General features: G+C 39.5%; 1 protein-coding gene across 1 annotated transcript in view; it reads right to left on the bottom strand.

Annotated features, from left to right (window-relative positions):
- Positions 1 to 2,255: 2,255 nt before the first annotated feature.
- LOC101043241 (pantetheinase) overlaps positions 2,256 to 17,077 on the bottom strand; it is a 37,692-nt gene continuing 22,870 nt past the window's right edge. Inside the window, exons 7-10 of the mRNA XM_003932448.4 lie at positions 16,609 to 16,900; positions 14,824 to 15,185; positions 3,519 to 3,689; positions 2,256 to 2,500 (exon numbers count right to left, since the gene is read on the bottom strand). Coding sequence (XP_003932497.2) covers positions 2,318 to 2,500; positions 3,519 to 3,689; positions 14,824 to 15,185; positions 16,609 to 16,900 — 1,008 coding nt within the window. The 3' untranslated portion in view covers positions 2,256 to 2,317. The remainder of the gene's footprint in view (positions 2,501 to 3,518; positions 3,690 to 14,823; positions 15,186 to 16,608; positions 16,901 to 17,077) is intronic.

The raw sequence follows: 17,077 nt of genomic DNA, 5'->3' as shown, positions 1-17,077 counted from the left end.
CAAACTGTAGTTAAGGCAAACAGTTAAATTTACTGTGGACCAAAAGTAGAGGTTATTAGATTACTTAATTTAATTACAAAACGTATAGAAAGTTCTTTAGTGTAGTACTTTTCAGACATAACTATTGGGACTGTATTTTGAAATATGTATCACGTATAGCAAAAAGAAAAGGAGAAAATCCTATTTTAAAAATTACATTGCAATATATACATATATAAATATAAATACATATAGTCACTGTGATAGCATTCAAAATGGCCCCCATGAAGCCTCATCTCCTGATATTCTCACCTCTGTTTGATTCTCTCCACATTGTGCCATGGTTGGTCCATGTGACCAATATGATATGGCAGAAGAGACACCACTTCTGTGATTAGGTTTTCAAAGGCTGTGGCTTACATCCAAGTTCCCTCTCTCTTTCTTTCGCGTGCTTTCTCTCTCAATATCATCACTCTAGGAGAAGCCTGCTGACATTCTGTAAAAGCTTTTCCAGCATCCTACAGAATGGAGGCCTGGCAACAATTGTGAGTGAGCTGAGAAGCAGACTCTCCAGCTCCACCAGAGCCTGGAGATGATAGCAGCCCTGGGGACAGGGTCACTACAACTGTATGAAGACCCTGATCCAGAGCAACTCCACTAAGCCACTCCCGGATCCTGACCCTCAGAAACTCTATAATAAATATTTGTTGTTTGAAGAGATTGATTTGGGAACAATTCATTACCCACAATGGAGAACTACTATAGTTGTCAATGTTGAGTAGAAAATAAACATTAAAATTTGTTTGCAGTTTTTAATATTTCAAGCCTATCGCCAACACATCAATGTTTTCTGTTTTAAATTGAAATTACATGAGAGTATGGAGTCTTGCTCTGAGGATTCCTGCTTCTAAATACCTAACGGGTTTTTTTTAAATTTTCTATTAGGTCTTGAAAAAAAGCAGATGTCAGTTCATGTCACCCAAAAGCAGAAGGTGATTTTACTCAAATATTTTTTAGATGATATAGTACTTTTTAAGAAAAGCATCTGCCACAAAAATGGTGTCTCAAAATGATGTATTGCTGGCATGGATCACTGCTGCAAGTGACCTGCTCTCCTGCAGAGAAGGGCATGCTTTGCACAGTGCATGGCAGCCATCGGTGCTCTGTAATTGTCCATCATCACAGCACTATGATATTAGTGCTCAGGGTCTATCAATCAGTTGAGAGATGTTTGGGCTTAAATGGTGTTCTTTGTTTCACTGAGTTGTGTAATGTAAAGAGATTCTGCTGTTACTAAAATAGAACATGCACTGCTAGATTAAATACATACTTTCTTAAAATGGGATTCTGGTTTTCTAATTCCAGAGAAATTCAATAACCTAATGGTTTCACTATCAATCCATCAGCAATCCTTCTCTAAGAGTGTCTACTGGAGGCTTGGGGACCTACACTAGCTGAATATTCTTACCAGGTAAGCCTTTTTTGCTCAAGCTTCAGATTATGGTAGAAAATGGTCGTTGTTGGGAGAGGAACAGGAATGGGTCTTTGATGCGTTTGCCAGGGCTGCCTGACAAAGTACCATGGACTGGGTGACTTAAAGTACAGAAATGTATTTCTCACAGCTTGGGAGGCTAGAAGTCCAAGATCAAGGTGTTGGCAGGGTCGGTTTCTTCTGAAGCCCTCTCTCCTTGGCTTGTAAAGGGTTGTTCTTCCTCTGTGTCTCCATTTGGTCTCCCTTTGTGGCTATTGTGCCCTACTTACCTCTTCTTCTATGAACACCAGTCACATTAAATCAGGTCCATTCTGATGACCTTATTTTACCTCTTTAAATACTCTGTCTCCAAATACAATCACATTCTGAGGTATTTCAACATGTAAATTTTGGGGAGACATTATTCAACCCCTAAGAGAATCGAAATGTATTGTTTAGGTAAAAAACTAACCGAGCAAACAAATAAAATCATATGAAATTTTTAGCAGAGATGAATAAGTGATATGTGTTATAATAAAAGTGGTAATAAGAGCAGGCTTCTTGTAAGTAAATTTTATTATAGTTCTGATATGCTTTTTACCTTTAGTTTTTATTTCTTCTGTATAAAAGATTTGTGATACTTATATGATATAATTAACTCACAAGAAAGGCCAGTTCTCAAATATAGTTTTTATAAAATCTACGTGAATAGATAATTTATTAAGCTGGTGTGTGTGTGTCTGTTTAAATAAAGAGAAACCAGTAATTCACTTATACTACAGAATAATATTAGCCCAGACCAATCTTTCTTTTCTCATCCATCAATTTTTTAATTATCTCAAATAAAAAAGAGAAAATGTCAATATTTCACCAATTTAATGAGTATACAGTCGGTGCTATAACTATTAGCATGATTCTTCGTGCTTGTGCTGTGAGGCCTGATGAAGCACTTGATACCCAGTCCTTCTCATACAACCTCCCAAACAGAGTTACTGTTAAGACGGGTCCAGATGTCGGCTTCAGACTAAATAAGCGTCCATCAGTTGACACCTGGTTAAAACAAAAAAGTAGGCAAAGGCTACCGTCAAGTTATATAATCCCATAATTCACTTTTAAAATTTAGTATAACTGAATGAAGAAACAAAAACACTGGCCAAATTCTGTTCAGAAAAATTTGAAATGTTGCCAAGTATAAGAAAAAGTGAGCCATACAACTGGCATTGATTCATTTATTATTGAAATGCCTGTAATCAACAATACCTTCTAATTTACTTACCTGTGGAAGCACCATAAGAGTTAATTAACACAAACCAGTGGATTTGGTAGTATACAGAAGAGAAATCTAGTCCTCTTAGACAAGATAAAGACTCCCCCAAATGGCCCGAAGCAATTGACTAAGTGGGGTTTGAACTGAGCATTGGTCATCTCTCTTGCTCACCACAGCCTTCTCACCATTCCATTATCCTCCCTCACCCCAGCAGTGGTTTCTGCTAAGAAAGGGGATTGAGAGGAGAACTTGCAGGAAGTCAGCGGAAGAATGTGGCTGGGCAGAGCACCTGTGCAGCAAGGGATTATTTCTGAACTTTAAACAGTTTTTGCTTTTTTGCCAACATCAACCGCTGTGGAATTCTCTCTTCTCCAGCTTTTCCTTGTCTCTTTTCCTTCTATCATCACACAGAGCCTTGACTCACTTAATGAGACGGACTCCTTTCAACTTCCCTTGGCCATCACTCCCCAGTGACCCTAAGGGGCTCCAGTGGGACTGGCTCTGAAACTACTCTCATTGAATCTTCTTTCTACTTGGAAGACCTAAAGCAGCCCAGCCTTCTCCCTGTAATCCCCAAAATAAGATCCATACCTTTTTATTCTCAAGGACACACTAATTATTATGCTAAGAATTTCCAGACAAGACATACAGCCTGCTCAATGTCCTTCATGATCCCCAAGGATACTCTTACCCTTTCCAAATAGAAATTTATATGATATATGTAAGCACTTGAGCAGGTTTTTATATCCAAAAGTACTTCCTCTTACCTGAAACTAACTGGCAATAATTAAAGATTCTTACTTGAAATTCTCCAGGTGCAAGCTTCATTTCACTCAGCAACACCTCAGGAAAGACATACTGGGTTCTGAAAGTGCCACTGAGGGAGAACATTTCAAACCTGGTAGAAGCTGTTTCCACTGAGTCACCACAAGTGTTTAAACTAGTCATTTTGCACTTCAGCAGGGTACAAACCTAGGGAAGTCATGAAAACCAGTAGGTCATAAGAAACTCATATGGGATATGTTAATTTGCTTGATTTAATAATTTCATAGTGTCTATGCATATCAAAACATCACATAATACACTGTAAATATATATAATTTTCTTTTTTTTTTTTTTTTTTTTTTTTTTGAGACGGAGTTTCGCTCTTGTTACCCAGGCTGGAGGGCAATGGCGCGATCTCGGCTCACCGCAACCTCCGCCTCCTGGGTTCAGGCAATTCTCCTGCCTCAGCCTCCTGAGTAGCTGGGATTACAGGCACGTGCCACCATGCCCAGCTAATTTTTTGTGTTTTTAGTAGAGACGGGGTTTCACCATGTTGACCAGGATGGTCTCGATCTCTCGACCTCGTGATCCACCCGCCTCGGCCTCCCAAAGTGCTGGGATTACAGGCTTGAGCCACCGCACCCGGCCAATTTTCATTTGTTAATGACAACAAAGCTGGGGCAAATTTTAAACATAAAGTAGAAAAAAAAGAATAAAATAATTAAATAAAATGCTAGATGCTCTTTAAAAGAAAAAATAAGAGAAAGTCAAATGAAATATTCTCTTGATTTAGAAAAATACCTATGCTGCTTTATTTGGTAAAATTACTTTACTTCCTCATTAGATTCATCCAGTTTATTGCTGGATAATTAATGCAACTAGTAATAAAAATAAAGGACTTTAAGCCCCAGTGCTTCCTGCAATTCACGGCCAAATAGATTAATCACATAGAGACAATCAGATCCTTAGCCTATAGTCATGAACAGCTATATCTTTATTGTTCTCAAGTTATTAATGATTTTAATTATCAAGAGATTAAAATGTGTTTAAAGGTTTAATTTAGACACCTGTGTAAATCATGTCTTATTGCCTGTTTCACACAATAAAAGAGCTTCAGAGTTGTAATAAGCCCTAGGGTTGACTTAGAGGCAACCCCTGTAATCTGGAAAAGTCATATCCTTTTATCTGTGCAAGAACTAAAACACTTCTCCATTAAGTTTTTCTTTCACTATAGTGTGTAGCAGCTATTTGACTATAAATTCTAACTATATGAGTCACCTCACCATGCAGTTGAAAAGTTTCCAAAAAGAGATCCAAATTCACTTAACTCCATCTGTACAGCATCTTCCAAGTGACCTTCATTTCTTGCTTGACTAAAGCAGTAGCTTGCTAACTGGTCTCACTGTTTCCACTTTGCAGTTGGAAAGTAATCATTCAGTGCAAGTGTATTAAGATGGGATAGAAATAACGTTCACGTAAAGGTAGAACAAACATGTGCTTCGATTTTATTTCCTACAATCCTTCAAAAAGAACACTAATTTTTTTTGTTAAAGATAAAACCCACAAAGATGGGAACATAGGAGGATAGACCACAGCATAGTTTTAGAAATTAGGATGTTGATACAAAAAGGAGTAACTGATTTAGCAGACTTGAGAAAGCCAAGTCCTGAACTAGCAGCAGAAAGAGCCAAGCATCAACCCTGTCTACACTCAAAGATTTAATCACTGGGACTGCTCTGTACCTAGAGCTGGGAGTAAAGTTGTGGCAGTGGAAGGAAAACAAAAACGAGCAGGAAGTTGTGAAGGATGCCTTGGATACTAAGTCCTTCAAAAAAACGGGTAACTGATCCTCCCCTACTCCAGTAAATAAATGAGAATGTTTCCAGAGAAGGTAAAGTGGATGGTGTTAAGATGGAAGTTTGGGAGATATAGTTGGAGGGTTTAACATGAATAAACAATACTGAATGTTGAAAATGTTCCCCCTCCACCCCCACCCACACCTTGCAAGGCCATTTTCCCCACTTGGCTCCCTAATGCTGCCAGCAGGGATTTATCTTTCAGGAATAGGGTTGCCAGGTAAAACATAAGGCAAGACTCCCAGTTAAATTTGAAGTTCAAATAGGCAACAAATAATTGTTTAGTATGTCTTAAATATTGAATGGGACATACTTACACTTTAAAAAAAAAAAAATGTTTATTTCGCCGGGCACAGTGGCTCACGCCTGTAATCCCAGCACTTTGGGAGGCTGAGGTGGTAGATCACCTGAGGTCATGAGTTACCAGCCGGACCAATATGGTGAAACCCCATCTTAGGAAAAAAAAAAATGGGGAGACTCTTCCGCGGTGGGCTGGAAGAGTCTCCTTTTCAAAAAAAAGAAAAGAAAAGTTTATCTGGGCCAGGGGCAATGACTAAAGCTTGTAATCCCAGCACTTTGGGAGGCTGAGGTGGTAGATCACTTGAGGTCAGGAGTTCGAGACCAGCCTGGCCTACTTGGTGAAACCTTGTCTCTACCAAAAATATAAAAAATTAGCTGGGTGTGGTGGCAACCACCTGTCATCCCAGCTACTCAGGAGGCTGAGGCAGGAGAATTGCTTGAACCTGAGAGGCAGAGGACACAGTGAGCTAAGTTCACACCACTGCACTCCAGCCTTGGCAACAGAGAGAGATTCTGTCTTTAAAAAAAAAGTTTATCTGAACTTCAAATTTACCTGGGGATCTTGTATTTTTTGTCCTAAATTAGGCAACTGACTCAAGAAAGAAATTAGAAGAATGTGGAAACCTGGAAGACCTGACCATCCCAAGAGGAAGTCTCTAAAGACACTTACCTCAGATTTCCCCCCAGTAAAAGGTCCAGCTAGATCATTCTATCATGAAGCTCAAAATTGGCAAGTATTAGTCACGTCCTCTGAATTTTCTCAGTTTTTGATAATCCCCAAGAATTACCAGATATGTGAGAAAAACTTATTACATGAAAAAGCAAATAAGAAAAGTAGATAAAGACAACTTAAAGGAAACAGGTGGAAGGAGCTTCAAGGAAAAATTTCCTAAATAGCCTCAGAGAAAGAAGAAAAATAATGCATGAACAAAACAATAACAAGTGTTGAAGAAAAAGTAAAACTCAGAAGACAAAAAAGAGTTCTTGGAAATTAAGAACATGTTAACAAAAATAAAAGATTCAGTGCAAGATTTGGAAGATCAAGAGGCGGAAAACTCTCAGAAAGTAGAGGGAAAAAATAAAGTAGTAGAAAACAGCAGAGAAAATGAGAAAATTAGAGGACCAATTCAAGAGGCAAAAGATCCCAATAATAGGAGTTTCAGAAAAAGAGGAAAAGATATGGAGAGGAAGAAATTCTGTACGCATTCTGGGGAAGGTGCGGAATGAGGAATACACACGCAGAGAATCAAGAATCAGAAGAACTTCAAAATTCTCAGTAGCAACATAGGAATGGAGGATATCATACCTTCACAATACTAAATAAAAGTTATAACCACCTTTGAATCCCATGCCCAGTGAAATACTTAACCAAATTTAAGAGGAAAGGCACTTTCAGATATGTAAGTCTCAAAAATGTTGCATCCCAATCACTCTCAGGAAACTGTTAACAAGAAAGAGGGCATAAGCCAAAAACAAGGAAGGCAGGGAACAGAAAACAGGAAATCCACACAGGGAAGTGGTAAACAAAAATCTTCACCATGAGGATGAAGGAAGATTCCAGGATGACTCCTACGGTGTAAAAGGCATGCAGAGCAGCCAGTTCCGATTAGAGCAATGTGACTAGACAGCATTGACTCCAATACAACAAGGGAGCAAATAAAGATGGCAGAAGAAAAACAGAGAACCCCAAACAAGGAAATAGCTAAGAGAGAATTCCTAGGATGACAGTAAAGGAAATCTCAATATGACAGCTGTGCAGAAGAATGAGAGGGAAACCAGTGCAGAGAAAGGTTATTATTTTTAGCTCAGGATACTCTTATGAAAATGACATTGTAGGAAAATTATTCTGAGATGCTGTTGGAAGATATGGGGAGTTTTAACAAAACGTCAAAGAAAATTAACTACATTTTAAAAAACAAGGCAATTAATAACTTTAGGAAAAACAAAGAAAAAATATAAAAGCAATACTCAGAGGTGTTTGCAATGACATATTGATATAACAAAAGTTACACTGGAAGGTTGGTAGGGGGACACAGGAAGGTTGATGTAGCAAAGCTTAATGTTAAGAAAATGACTAAAACTGGTGAGTTTTAAAAAATAAAAATATTGTTAGAAAATCTTAATAGTATTGTAATTAAAGAAGTGAAAGTCGAAAGTGCCTCTGGGAAGGGAAACTAGGTAAATTAAGGAAGGCGCAACTGCTTTATAACATTTTTAGTGTCTTTTGTCTTTTTGACTATGAGCCTGTATTACTTTGATAGAGATAAATGAAAAGAGAAAGAATAAAACTGATTCAGGCAATAAGAAAGGACAGAAAGTCTTGCACATGAAGAGAAATTAAGAGATAAAGGAATTCAATTAGAACTAACATTTATAAATAAAGCAGTGCTACTCAAAAACGTAGAGGTGAGTACATTCTGTAAGAAACAATTAAGATTAAAAAGTATTTGTCTCTAGACAGGTAGACTGGGTAGAGCAGAGAGGTAACTAGTGTTTTATGAGCCTCTAGAGCTATTTGTTTTCTTCCTATGGCCACGTACAACTTTGATTAAGTTAATAAGGAAGGCAGGGAGAAGATCGATCCAGGTGACAAGAATGGCCGGGACACCTGGCCTGTGAAAAGGACTAGAAGAATCAAGGAACTAAATAAGGAGCTGCTAGCAATACAGCCAATGTTTATGTGAATGAAGCCAGGTATTATAGGTCTGGTCATTAAGAGAAAAGGTTATGCTTATTTTTATTAAGAATAATAATAATAAAGGTTAATATTTATTAAGTACATTCTACATGCCAATGTAAAAGGAAAATATGTTGGACCTCCAAAATCACAAAGCTAAAGGGAAAAGTCAAGCTGGGAACTGCTTCAGGCAAACCTGCCTCCCATTCTATTCAGTCAGTCCTCTGCCAGGCTCAGTGGCTCATATCTGTAATCCCAGCACTTTGGGAGGCCGAGGCTGTTGGATCACCTGAGGTCGGGAGTTCAAGACCAGCCTGACCAACGTGGAGAAACCTCATCGCTACTAAAAACACAAAATTAGCCAAGCGTGGTGGTGCATGCCTGTAATTCCAGCTACTTGATAGTCTGAGGCAGGAGAATCACTTGAACCCGGGAGGCAGAGGTTGAAGTGAGCTAAGATCACACCATTGCACTCCAGCCTGGGCAAGTGAGCTAAGATCACACCATTGCACTCCAGCCTGGGCAATAAGAGTGAAACTCTGACTCAAAAAAAAAAAAAAAAAAAAAAAAAAAAGAATGAAAACAAAGTCAGCCCTCATCTTACTGTGACAAATGCATACAACTGATTGCCTCCTTTGGAGAAGCTAATCAGAAACTCAAAAGAATGCAATCATTTGTCTCTTACCTACCTATGACCTGGAAGCCACCTTTCCAGAGCAAACCAGTGTTCATCTTACATATGTTGGTTGATGTCTCTTGACTCTCTAAAATGTATGCTAAATGTACCACCTTAGGCACATGTCCTTAAGACCTCCTGAGGCTGTGTCATGGGTATGTGCCCTCAACCTTGGCAAAATAAACTTTCTAAATTAACTGAGACCTGGCTCAGATTTTTGGGGTTCACTCGAATCACAGTGTCAAATACTTTACATTTATTTACTAAATCCAACTTCCCCCAAACCCTAACACATTTTTATGATTGTTCTTTCTCCCAGCGCTAGGTTAGGTCCTCCGGCAACGTGCTCTAATTGTGCATGGTACTTTTCCTTTGCAGCATTTGTCACAGCTAAAATTATATAGCAATTTTCTTTGTTTTCTATTAGATGCCTGTCTCACCACTAGACTCAAGCTATATGAAAGCAGTGGATATATCTGTCTTGTTCATCTTAATATCCCCAGGCTCTAGCAATTGCCAGAACAAAGGAAGCATTACATACATATTTGGTGAATGAAAATGAGTCCATATGTTATAGAAGGGAATAATCAGAGATTTAAACAGGCTGAGGGGTTGGCCCAAGGTCACATGGCTACTGCATAATAAAGCAGGGATTCGCCAAGGATTTTTGACTCTAGAATCTATATTCTCAACATGCTACCCAAAGTCCCTGCATTTGATTTTTGGTTTTTAGCAGAGCTTTTATCACTAATTCCTTACACTGCTGGGGAGCAGGTTTTACATTCTAACTGATGATTTGGATGACTCTGACATTGATGGGAGGAAACAAACAGGAAAAAGCCTGCAGATAGTAATCTAAGGAGATGACTTGCTAAGAGCATTGTGTAAAGAGAATAAACTTCTTTCATTTAACTATCCCTTTACTCAATGACTTACAGAATGATGCTTTAAAATTGTTAGGTTGCTCCGTCTCCCCATCTCCTTTGACAACTGCTCCAAATCTACTTTCTTCAAGCCCCTCTTCAAGCTGTTTTACCCAACATTTTACCACCCCTACCCTACAAAATGCCACAACTTACTTCTTTCCTCACTTCCTTAGAAGTCTTGCAAAATTATGCACGTTCACTATAGAATACTTGGAAAATCTGTGTGGCAAGATGGGGATTTATTTCACTTTTACCTCTCTTTTTCTTCTCTTGGTTTGGAGGTAGCTTATGGTGATAACTGAGATTTTTCAAGCATAATATGTCATCACAGTTAAACTATGAAAAACTATAAATATAATACCAAAATTCCTCATCCTCAATACCAAAATCCAAAACCCTCTGAAAATAGAAGTTGTTTTTTTTTTTTTTTTTTTTTTTTTTTTTTGACATGGAGTCTAGCTCTGTTGTCCAGGCTGGAGTGCAATGGCATAATCTCAGCTTACTGCAACCTCTGCCCCCTGAGTTAAAGCGATTCTCCTGCCTCAGCCTCCTGAGTAGCTGGCACTACAGGTGTGCACCACCATGCCCGGCTAATTTTTATATTTTTAGTAGAGACAGGGTTATACCACGCTGGCCAGAATGGGCTTGATCTCTTGACCTCATGATATGCCCACCTCGGCCTCCCAAAGTGCTTGGATTACAGGCGTGAGCCATCATGCCCAGCCGAAAATAAAGAATTTTTGTAATCCACTAGCACATTGGCATTAAAACATCACTTAAATCAACATAAGCCTATAACATTTTTATTCAAGCTATTTAAGGTGAATTGTCCCATGTTTTCCTACAGATATATTAATATGCTTGATTCTGGGTTGTCCCAGGCTCTGCTGGTAATAACAAGTAAGATATATTACTATTTTTAAGTATAAAGATTCCAAAACATCTCTGATACCAGTCATTTAGATGGGATATCACTGTCTAGCAGGATAAACAGGAAGGCTGGTTTTACTTGACAAAGCTAATTTACCTCAAACACTAAGAAAGGACTTCCCACAACTCTCTTTAGGTACAGCCAAGACTCTAAAGGAAGGCAAAAAGTAGAAGATTGAGGAGGAAGGAAGGAAAAGGAGGAAAGAAGGGCTAAGAGATTACTTTTCTGTTATGTGACCAACTTTTTTTAACTTAAAAATAATACATCACAATTTATATTTTAATTTCAAAAATTTGTATAGTAATATAATACCATATATATGTCACATATATAAGGCAATATATATTCATGTACCATATAGTATATGGTAATAATTTTATGGCAATAAATGTTCTTCTACAATATAATTTCTAGTTGTTGGAAATTTTGTACCTGTGTTCATGATACTATTTTTCTCCCTTTCCCCCAGCACTTCGGAACACTGAGTAGCAGTATTGATTCCTCGTATATTTTATTTTCTTTTATTTTACTTAGAGACAGAGTCTCACTCTGTCACCTAGGATGGAGTGCAGTGGCACAATTTCGGCTCACTGCAACCTCCATCTCCTAGGTTAAAGCACTTCTCCTGCCTCAGCCTCCCGAGTAACTGGGAATGCAAGCGCCCGCCACCACACCTGGCTAATTTTTGTATTTTTAGTAGAGACAGGGTTTCATCGTGTTGGATAGGCTGATCTCAAACTCCTGACCTCAGATGACCCGCTCACCCAGACCTCCCAAAGTGCTAGTATTACAGGCCACTGCACCAGGCCTGATTCCTCCTATATTTTATATGTTTTTTCTCCTGTGGCCCTTTCTCTTAGACCTACAAAGACAATTAAGGCTCTCTCATTTGTTGAGAAACACACACACACACACACACACACACACACATTTCTCCTGACCATGAGTCTCTGTTAAGCCCTCGTCTTCTTTCTCTTCTACTTGTCTCAGATAAGATTTTTTGGGGAAAAATGCATCACTTTCTCAATATCCTCACTTCCCTTTGACTTTTCAACCCAATATAATCTGCCCATTATCCTACCATTATGAGCTCAGGAAATGCTGCCAAAATCATACTCAATAATGCTAATAATTATCAACGTATTGCGTTAATACACCTCATTTAAGAGAATTTTTCTCCGAGTCTTTACTTCCTTGACATCTACCGGATGTTCTCGTTTTAAATTCTCTTGCATTTCTCAATTGTATTTGCAGGTTTCTTTTCCTCTGTCCTCTCCTGACCCAAATACAGAAGCTCCAAAAGGTTCTACCTTGTCATTCACTCCCTTGTGCTTAATTGCCCCTTGTATCTTGCTGATTCTCAAGACAATATTTCTAATTCTAGTATCCCCCTTAAGCATCAAAGTGTTCAACAGCCAACTGGCTGGATCCAGCTGAATGTTTCATAACTACTTCAAAACCAGCACGTCTGTAACTGAACTCAGCCTCTTCCCACTCTTAGCCAGCCTGCTCCTCTCTTGCCTGCTGATCTGTCAGAGGCATCTCACCCACCAGCCATTCTTACAGAAACCTGCCACATTCTAGACTTTTCATTCTGCTTTCCTGTTCCACATCAAATTAGCCACTGAGTTCCATTTTCTAAATGTTTCTGGACTCAAGACCCTGCTTCTATTCCGACAAACATGACCTTGGTCCAGGCCCTTAATAAGATTATTTTAATGACCTAGTGTTTTAGGTCTTTGCTCCATCATCTACAGAGTAGTAATAACGATATACTCAAAGGCAGATCTGATCGCATCATTCCCTCACTGGACAACTTCACCAGCTGACCATCACCTGCAGATTAAAGGCTGACTCTTAAGTATGCTAAGTAAGATCCTACAGGACATGATGCTGCTTCCAGGCTTATCTCCCACCAACCCTGGCTTCTCAAGCTATGCCTTAGTAGCACTGACCTGTGGCTCTTCTCTGCAGACCCTGCTCCTCTCTGCATCCACACCCTTGTTCATGCTCTTCACACCACAAAGAATCCCCTCCCACTCTTTTTCACCTGGGCAATGTCATCGGCTCCAGAAACTTCCCTGGATTCCCAAATCAAGCTAAGTTGAACTCTTTAGTACTCCTGCACCAAAATGTGCATTCTACAGACTATCACATGCCAATCTATGCTGAAATTATCTGTTCAAATGTCTTTCTCCACTACTAAAGTCCTCAAGAGGAGGATCTATTCTTATATATTTTCATATCATTAACACTAAGTAAATACCTGGCGTAGAGTACGCCTTCATTTGCTAAAATGAACAAGGGTTGATAGAGAGCAAGCAAAATACTGTGCAACTGGCATAATTTCAGCACTCGAGGGGTTCTCAATCTCAAATAAGTATGTGAATACTATGACGTAATATGTCTTTGCTAAAGCTAAGCATAAGGTGTTCTGGGAGCACATAAAGGAGGTACTTAACTCAGCTGGGGAGGTAGGAGTAGCTCTGTGGGAAATGTCCAGGCAGCCTCCTTAGTGAAGATAACACCTGAAAAGTGCTATGAAAGATGAGTCGTTGGGGATGGCCATGGACCAAACAATCTGTGCAAACACCCCGAGGTTCCGCAGGTGCCAGCAAATAGGAGATGGGAAAATATCTCAATATTGTGGAAGCCCAGGATATATGTGAGTAGAAGTGAGATTCCAGGGTAAAGAATAGGAAGGGACCACACATCTAGACTTTGTGTGTCTTTCATGTTAAGAAATGTGATTTGTCAATTAGAAGTCAGTGAGGAATTTTCAGCCAGACAGTGATATAATCAAAACCAGCTTTTTGTGATTTCTGTAACTACAATGTAGAGCAGGCGTCCCCAAACTTTTTACACAGGGGACCAGTTCACTGTCCCTCAGACCATTGGAGGGCCGCCACATACTATGCTCCTCTCACTGACCACCAATGAAAGAGGTACCCCTTCCTGAAGTGCGGCGGGGGCTGGATAAATGGCCTCAGGGGGCCGCATGAGGACCGCGGGCCGTAGTTTGGGGACATCTGGTGTAGAGAACTGACTGGATGGTGCTGAGACGGTCAGACTGTCAACAGGAAGCCCTGGTAAGTGAGATAAGATGGGGGCCAGACTAAGGAAGAGAAGAGCAGAATGAGAGGACCCTGGAGGCCACTTGAGAGCAGTGAGAGATCGTATCTTTGCAGCAATAAACCATTCCACTGAACAATCTCAGTGGTCAGCTCCATTCACCTCCAGGATATATTTAGTGTCAAACTCTTTATAAAGCAAGATAGGCATTTGTGAACATATAGGGAAAATGGCTTAATTTGTTCAGGTAGGAAATAAAATAGGTTTTCAACGGACTCCTGATATAATTATCTGTAATTTGAGTATTTTTAATACTGCTAATGCAAGTAAATGTTCTGCCTTTTCCTAACCATCTTAAAATTGAACTGACATCTAAGACTTCAAGATTTAGCAAATAGGCTGGGTACGGTGGCTCACACCTCTAATCCCAGCACTTTGGGAGGCTGAGGTGGGCGGATTACCTGAGCTCAGGGAGTTTGAGACCACTCTGGGCAACATGGTGAAACCCCATCTCTACTAAAAAAAAAAAAAAAAAAAAAAAAAAATTAGCCAGGCATGGTGGTGCCTGCCTATAGTCCCAGCTACTTGGGAGGCTGAGACATGAGAATCGCTTGATGGGGTGGTGGAGCTTGCAGTGAGCTGAAGCACTACTGCACTCCAGCTTGGGCTACAGAGTGAGACGCCATCTCAAAAAACAAAAAGTTAGCAAATAAATTTAGCCTGTATTTACAGGCTTCCCAGCTAAAGTTGAATTTCAAGTAAACAGCAAAATTTTTAGCATACATAAATCCGCAAAAGCGGGATATGCTTATACTAAAAAATCATTCATTATTTATCTGAAATGTTCACTTAACTGAGTGTCTTTCTTTTATCCAGTAATTCTTCCTGGCATCAAAATATTACCTGTAGATAATAGCGCCCTTCCACTGTGTGCAGTCCATCAAATGCCCCTAGGGCATACATTTCATCTGATCTCTTCTCGGACATCTTGTAGCTTAGATGACAGCAGAGATCTTTCTGACAAACTGTGTAATTTCCTGTGACTCCTGTGAGCTCCACGAAGGTGAATTCATCGAAAAAGACAACGCCCTTAAATTCCTGGTTTCCTGTTGAGAGCGCTTCTATACTGCTGGCATAAGACGTCCAATTCACCGATACAGAATGGGATGGGTGGGAATCCAGCTGCGAGAGGAGGAGTTTTCCCTCTTGTGTCTTCATATCATAATGAAATGCTCTTGGAGAATTGGGTGCATAGATGCCACTTCCTGGAAATGATAAGTTGAAAATATCATTTGAAATAAGAAAGTAAAAAAGGATTTCATAATTGTTATTACTATTTTAAGCTCATATTTACAATTTACTCCCTCTAAGTTATATGTTTTATTAATTTCAGTAAAACATGCTGATAGAGAGAAATGAGAGGAAATCAATTAAAGTATGACACCAGCTCTCTCCTCCTACCGCCCAAGATGCTGAAAGGAAAGAAGGCCAAGGGGAAGAAGGTGCCTCCGGCCCCTGCTGTTGTGAAGAAGCAGGAGACCAAGAAAGTGGTGAATTCCCTGTTTGAGAAAAGGTCTAAGAATTTTGTCATTGGACAGGACATGCAGCCCCAAAGAGACCTCACCCGCTTTGTGAAATGGCCCCATTATATCAGGTTGCAGCAGCAGAGAGCCATTCTCCATAAGCGACTGAAAGTGCCTCCTGCGATTAACCAGTTCATCCAGGCCCTGGACCGCCAACAGCTACTTAGCTGCTTAAGCTGACCCACAAGTATAGACCAGAGACAAAGCAAGAGAAAAAGCAGAGGCTGTTGGCCTGAGCTGAGAAGAAAGCTGCTGGCAAAGGGGACGTCCCCACTAAGAGACCACCTGTCCTTCGAGCATGAGTTAACACTCTCACCACCTTGGTGGAGAACAAGAAAGCTCAGCTGGTGGTGATTGCACACGACATGTATCTCATTGAGCTGGTTGTATTCTTGCCTGCCTCGTGTCATAAAATGGGGATCCCTTATTGCATTATCAAGGGGAAGGCAAGGCTGGGCTGTCTAGTCCACAGAGAGCCCTGCACCACTGTCGCCTTCACACAGGTTAACTCGTAAGACAAAGGCACTTTGGCTAAGCTGGTGGAGGCTATCAGGATCAATTACAATGACAGATACAATGAGATCTGCCGCCACTGAGGAAGCAATGTTCTGGGTCCCAAGTCTGTGGCTCGCATTGTCAAACTCGAAAAGGCGGAGGCTAAAGAACTTGCCAGTAAACTGGGTTAAATGTACACTGTTAAGTTGTCTGTACATAAAACTAATTAAAATAATCATTAAATTAATTAAATCAATTTAATTAGTTAAATTATTAAAATTATTAATTAATTTATTAAAATAATTAAAATAATTTTCCTTCAAAAATTTTTTAATTAAAAAAATAAAATATGACACCAAGAAGCCAAGAGACAGTTGATGTAAGAAGTCACATATTTTGAAAAAAAAAATACATCAAGTTAAATAAAACCAAATAAACCTATAAAACAATTTAGACTGAGATTGATTCTATAGCATATTAGTGGCTAGATGTTCAAAAATTAAGAGTTGGAAAACATTGTATTAAGGAGAATGTGTTAGCTAGAAAGACATGTTTTTTTCTTTTCTTTTCTGATTACATCAGCCTGTATATCTTTAAGATCACACATTACCTGTCATTTTCATTGAGGGGTAATGTATGTTGGATGCAAGGAAATTGACCCTCATGCCCATAGCCCAAGCTGAGTGGAATTCAACAGCTGACAAATGTGGCAGAACATTCATCCAAGCTGTTGGGAAGAGCATGGTGTCTACGTGGAAATCTTTCACCAAGGTAACAGCAGGATCGTGGAAGAGTATATCAAAGCATGTGAAAATGCCAAAACTTCCAAAGGTGGTATTGAAAGTCACAACCTCAGGCTCCTTGGGTACATCAAATTGCTCTTCACCCATGAAAAGGTTTTGCTGCAATAAACAGAAGATAAAGAGAAAAAAATGTCTTTTAGGAAGCTGATCTGGACATCACAGGGTCAGAAAAACTGCAAGCTCACATCTTAGACAGTGCCAATGTCATCTATAACCACTGTTTCCACGGGAAAAGAGTTTGCTTTAGAGAATCAGAGGCCATTTCAGCTAAATCAG

Source organism: Saimiri boliviensis, chromosome 4 (assembly GCF_048565385.1).
Source record: "Saimiri boliviensis isolate mSaiBol1 chromosome 4, mSaiBol1.pri, whole genome shotgun sequence".
Taxonomy (NCBI): domain Eukaryota; kingdom Metazoa; phylum Chordata; class Mammalia; order Primates; family Cebidae; genus Saimiri; species Saimiri boliviensis.
This window is presented reverse-complemented; position numbering and strand designations above follow the sequence as displayed.